The sequence below is a fragment of the Lactuca saligna genome, chromosome 5 (genome assembly GCF_052625555.1).
Source record: "Lactuca saligna cultivar CGN05327 chromosome 5, ASM5262555v1, whole genome shotgun sequence".
Classification (NCBI taxonomy): Eukaryota; Viridiplantae; Streptophyta; class Magnoliopsida; order Asterales; family Asteraceae; genus Lactuca; species Lactuca saligna.
The window spans coordinates 156,186,557-156,192,624 of record NC_136421.1 but is presented as its reverse complement, the minus strand read 5'-3'; the positions used below and the strand labels follow the sequence as shown (position 1 = coordinate 156,192,624).

General features: G+C 41.7%; 1 protein-coding gene and 1 pseudogene across 1 annotated transcript; both read right to left on the bottom strand.

Annotated features, from left to right (window-relative positions):
- Positions 1–256: 256 nt before the first annotated feature.
- LOC145045874 (secreted RxLR effector protein 161 pseudogene) lies at positions 257–859 on the bottom strand (annotated as a pseudogene).
- A 2,379-nt stretch (positions 860–3,238) lies between these two features.
- Positions 3,239–5,605, bottom strand: LOC145045873 (uncharacterized). Its single transcript, XM_078994169.1, has one exon. It carries the CDS (start codon positions 5,603–5,605, stop codon positions 3,239–3,241), a length of 2,367 nt encoding a protein of 788 aa, XP_078850295.1.
- Between the last annotated feature and the right edge of the window lie 463 nt (positions 5,606–6,068).

The following is a 6,068-nucleotide window of genomic DNA, read 5'->3' as shown; positions in this document are numbered from 1 at the left end:
TGCACATTTCATCATGTTTCACCCTCGGTAGAGCTTTCGTGAGCATATCAGCCTTCTGAAACTTTCCATCCACATGTGTAACCATAATTTCTCCAGCTTCCACACATTCCCTGATAAAGTGAAACCTTATGTCTATGTGTTTACTCCTACCATGGAAGACAGGGTTTTTCATGAGTTCTAGAGCAGACCTATTATCCACATACATCGTCATTGGAGGAACCTTTTGCCCTGTTATCTCTGTTAGGAGCCTTCGCAACTAGATGCCTTGGCAAGCTGTCATAGTAACTGCCATAAATTCTGCCTCACACGAGGATAAGGCTACACATCTTTGTTTCTGAGATGACCATGACACTAGATTCCCATTCACATAAAATACCATACCACCCGTACTTCTCCTGTCATTCACATCCTTCCCGTGATTACTATCTGAGTAGCCTGCAACTATGATTTGTTCTTCCCCTTTTCTATAAACCAGACCATGATCCAATGTGCCTTTGATGTATCTAAGAATTCCTTTTACTGCTTGGAGGTGGGATACTCTAGGTTTCTCCATAAACCTGCTTACAGATCCGACTGCATATGATAAATCTGGACGGGTGTGGGTCAAATATCTTAGTCCACCCACTATACTCCTGTACTCTGTGGGATTCACTAGTTCATCATCTCCTTCTTTGATCAATTGAAGTTTGTGATCCATGGGAATTTTCGTTGGATTACACTCACTCATACGAGTTTTAGCTAGTAAGTTCTTAGCATAAGCTCGTTGATTTAGAGTAATACAGTTTTCTCGTTGACATACCTCGATGCCTAGATAGTATGACAGCAGGCCAAGATCGCTCATCTCAAACTTTGCCTTCATCTCTTTCTTGAAATCTTCTATGTCTTCTCATCGACTCCCAGTCACTAGCAAGTCGTCGACATAGACTCCGACGAGTAAAGTCTCCCCTTTCTTCTTTCTCGTGTATACAGAATATTCCAAAGGACAACTTTGAAATCCCAGATTCTTTAGATAGCGATCTAAACACGAATTCCACGCTCTGGGCGCTTGCTTCAACCCATAGAGGGTGATAGGCATATACCGGATCAAAATTGCAACTTAACAGTCACAAGCCCAGATCAGAAATGGGTCACGGTAGCCCAACTCGAGTTACTACATTAAGTGACTGTCTTGAGATGAAGTTAACCACGTGTTTTTTGTTTAACCCACAAGTTATTTTCCATTTGTTAGTTTTTTTTTTATTGTCTTTTTACTTATTGTTGAAGCTGTCAAGTTAGTTTTATTTTTGATTGCCACAAGTTTAGGAAACGTGGTTAGTGGGTATTTTCTTTGGCGTATATGTATAGAGAACAAAAAGGAATGAAGCAGTTTTTTGAAGTTCCTAAAATTTATTTGCTTTCTCTGTATTTTAATAGAGGAATCAATGTCCATGCTATTCTAATTCGTTACGGGTAATTAGAAGGTGAACTTGGGCAGCTAAATCGGAAGTCTCGTGGTGTAACTGTATCGAGTAATTTCAGGTTTAGTTTTCAACCTGTTATAATTTGTTGTGTTGGGTATTTTCGATCCTGATTCATAGCCTGTTACTATCATATCCTCCCCGACTGTGAAAAAGTTTGACCTCAAACTTGGAAGGTCTTCATCAGGGTCGTAGTAAGGTTGGAGATCAGCGACATTAATGGTAGCGGATGCAGATGCATTTCCCGATAAGTCAATTTCATAGGCATTGTCATTGACTTTGCTGAGAACTTTAAAAGGGCCATCCGCACGTGGACTTAATTTGGAACGCCTTTTGGAAGGGAATCTCTCTTTTCGAAAGTGTAACCAAAGAAGATCACCTGGTTTACAAAGCACATGTTTTCGTCCCTTGTCCCGATGATATTTAACCAGTTCATTTGACTTGGAAATTTTATCATGAACCTGTTGATGAATTGTCTTGATATCAACTGCTGCATCACTTGCTTCTTTACTAAACTTAGTGGTCGTGTCAAGGACAGCTAAATCAAGGGGGGTGGATGGATTCAGCCCATAAACAACCTCAAAAGGACTACGGCCTGTGGTCTTGCTAGGAGCCCGGTTGTATGCAAACTCAGCGCGTGGTAACAAGTCCTCCCATTCTTTCAGGTTAGTGGTGATAAGTGAACGGAGTAACGACCCAAGTGTGCGATTAGTAACTTCTGTCTGACCATCTGTTTGAGGATGGCTAGCGGTGCTAAATTTGAGTTTCGTTCCCAATTTCTGCCATAGAGTCAGCCAGAAATGGCTCAAGAACTTAGCATCTCTATCACTAACCATGGTTTTCGGAATCCCATGAAGTCGAACTATCTCCTTGAAGTATAATGTCGCGATCTTGACAGCATCATAGGTGGTATGACACGCTACAAAGTGTGCCATTTTAGAAAATCGGTCGACGACAACCATTATGGAATCCTTGTGCTGCCGGGTACGGGGCAACCCAGTAATGAAATCTATACTCACATCCTCCCAAGGCGCAACAGGGACTGGTAGTGGCAGATATAAGCCGTGTGGAGACGACTGACTTTTGGCTTGATGACATTGAAGACATCGTCGAATGTAATGACCCACATCTTTATTCATTTGTGGCCAAAAAAACTGGTGCCGCACAATATGAAGTGTTTTGTCAACTCCAAGGTGACCAGCCAAGCCACCTTCGTGCGCTTCCTGTAGGATAACCAACCGCACACTGTGGCGAGGAACACATAACCGCTGTCTTTTAAAAAGAAACCCATTAAAGATGTGAAATTCGCCTTTAGCATGGTTGCAACAAATGTGATATACTTCCCCAAAATCAGGGTCTGTTGGGTATGCACATTGTAAAAGATCGAGTCCCATAACTGTAGGTTGAAGCGAATTCAATAAGGAATATTTATGAGATAAAGCATTAGCACCTCTATTTAACTTCCCTGCCTTGTGTTTAATTGTGAATGTGAACGCCTGAAGGAATTCGATCCATTTAGCATGTCGTGGCTGAAGTTTATGCTGGCCTTGGATGTACTTTAATGCCTCATGGTCAGAATGTAGAATGAATTCTTTAGAAATCAAATAGTGTTGCCAATGATCCAAGGCCCGAACAATTGCATAAAATTCCTTATCGTAAGTTGAGTATCGCCTCTTTGCATCATTAAACTTTTCGCTGAAATAAGCAACGGGACGGGTTTGTTAGGACAGAACCGCGCCTATGCCGACACCAGACGCGTCACACTCGACTTCAAACATCTCCTAAAAACATGGTAACGCTAACACGGGAGTAGACGATAGCTGTAGTTTGAGCTCATCAAAAGCTCGTTGAGCTTGAGGTGTCCACTTGAATATTTTGAATCTGGTAATTTCAGTCATTGGAGCGACGATCATGCTGAAGTTTTTGATAAAACGCCGGTAAAAAGAGGCGAGACCATGAAAACTTCGAACTTGTTGGATGGATTGCGGGACGGGCCAGTCGCGGATTGCTTGAACTTTCTTCTCATCTACTTGTATTCCTTGGTCAGTAACTAGATAACCAAGAAAATTGACTTGTTTCGTGAAAAACTCGCATTTTTCTAAATTTCCATACAACTTTTCTTGATCAAGGACATGGAATAGTTGAACAAGATGAGTCTGATGATCTTCCATACTCTGGCTGTACACAAGTATGTCATCGAAATACACAACAATAAAACGCCCCAGAAATGGTTTTAGAACGTGATTCATCAGCCTCATGAAAGTACTTGGCGCATTGGACAGTCCAAACGGTATAACTAACCACTCGTATAATCCTTCTTTGGTCTTGAAGGCCGTTTTCCATTCATCCCCTTCATATATTCTGATTTGATGATAACCACTCCGCAAGTCTACTTTAGAAAACACGGTTGAGCCATGAAGCTCATCCAGTAAATCGTTAAGCCTCGGAATAGGAAAACGATACTTGATGGTGATCTTGTTTATGGATCGGCTATCCATACACATCCTCCATTCTCCGTTCTTTTTGGGTACAAGTAAAGTAGGCACTGCACAAGGGCTAAGAGATTCACGAATTAGTCCTTTCTCAAGTAACTTATCAACTTGTTTTCGAATTTCAATGGTTTCTTTGGGATTGGTTCTGTAGGCAGGTTTGTTGGGTAACACAGACCCCGGTATAAGGTCGATTTTGTGTTGAATAGAGCGTGGAGGTGGGAGTCCCATGGGAATTTCATCGGGAAAAACTTGTGCATAGGCCTTCAATAAAGTCTGTATAACAGGGGACAACAGAGGTTGAGGTTGCTTTTCTTCTTCGTCAAGTCCCAACAGAAGATGGTCTTTAAAAGACGCATATTCATGATACTCAGATTGAAGAATTGTACTCAAGGTGGTCGTGGTTTTTGAGGAGGTTGAAGTTGGTGTGATGGGCGTGAGAACAATTTTGCGGTTGTTATGATAGAAAGAGTAGGTATTGAAATACCCATCGTGAATTACGCGTTTGTTGTACTGCCAAGGACGCCCTAATAGCACATGACACGCATCCATTGGTATAACATCACACCAAATTTCGTCTGCATATGATTTACCGATGCTAAAAGATAATAGAACACGGTGAGAAACACGTATCCCTTTTCCCTGATTAAGCCATTGAATAACATAAGGAGAAGGGTGAGGCTGTGTGTTGAGGTTTATTTTTGTAATCAAAGTCTGAGAAGCAACATTGGTGCAGCTACCCCCATCAATTATCACCGAGCACACCTTTTGATCAATCGTACATCGAGTATGAAAAATTGCTTCACGTTGTAATTCTGTACCTGAAGCTGTAGTCGTGCTGAGGGCTCGACGAACTACAAGACATGGCCCGTCATCCGGACCAGTTACTTCGACTTCATCTTCAATCAAGTGTCCAGGAATGATGGTTTCATTGGATTCAACTTCAAAACCTCCTGCTGATTCGAAATCGACTAACGAAATTACTCGTTTGTTTGGGCATTCAGACGCGATGTGCCCTAGGCCTTGACATCGGAAACATCGGCGTGGAGCTCTTTGAGGTTCGGAATTGGTGTTTGGAACGGAAGGTGTTTTGTGAGTGATAGGTTGGGTGGGCTTAAAGTTAGGGTTGGATTTTGAGGTTAAATTGGGCTTAAGAGAAAAACAACTGGACTCATACTTTCCTTTACCACGCTGTTGCACATCTACTTTGTGGGCCAGTAAAGTGAGGTCTGCTAGGGTTTGATATGGGTGTAATTCAACAACCTGAGCAACCCGAGATTCTAGACCTCCCAAATAACGCACCAAAGTCTGAGGGTCATCCTCTGGTACATCGCACTTCATTAACAGATACTCAAATTCACGCGAATATTCCTCAATAGTACTCGTACCTTGCTTCAAGGAGTGTAGTTGGCCGAAACTCTGTTGAATATAATAAGATGGAAGGAACTTTTCTTTTAGTTTCTTTTTCATCTTAAACCATGTTTGAATCTTTTCTTTCCCAGAGCGTTCACGTTGTAAACAAACATTGGACCACCAGGTTGAAGCGTATTTGCGAAACTTGAGGGCTACGATTTTCACCTTGTGAGCCTCTGTCAATTGCTTGTAATCAAACACCCGTTCCACCGTTCGCATCCAATCGAGAAATTCATCAGGATCCATCTTCCCATCATACTCTGGAATATCGACTTTGATGTCAGTTAAACGAGTACCTGATTTCTCCTTGTCGCCACGAACAAATGAACCATCAGTACCTCCTGAATTATTCTCTTCTTCTAATCAATGATTTTGGGAAACGATAAGTTCTTGCACCTGGTCTCACAACGCTTTCATCTGTTGTTCTCTTTCTTTTCGGTCATTCTCAAGAGCATCAGCAATTAGCTTCTTCATCTCGCTTATGCTTCGGGTATCCATGCGCTCTGATACCAATATGATAGTAACAGGCTATGAATCAGGATCGAAAATACCCAACACAACAAATTATAACAGGTTGAAAACTAAACCTGAAATTACTCGATACAGTTACACCACGAGACTTCCGATTTAGCTGCCCAAGTTCACCTTCTAATTACCCGTAACGAATTAGAATAGCATGGACATTGATTCCTCTATTAAAATACAGAGA

Bases quoted from the DNA above. Each gene is read 5' to 3' on its own strand.
- LOC145045873 (XM_078994169.1), bottom strand. From the start codon at position 5,605: ATGGATCCTGATGAATTTCTCGATTGGATGCGAACGGTGGAACGGGTG.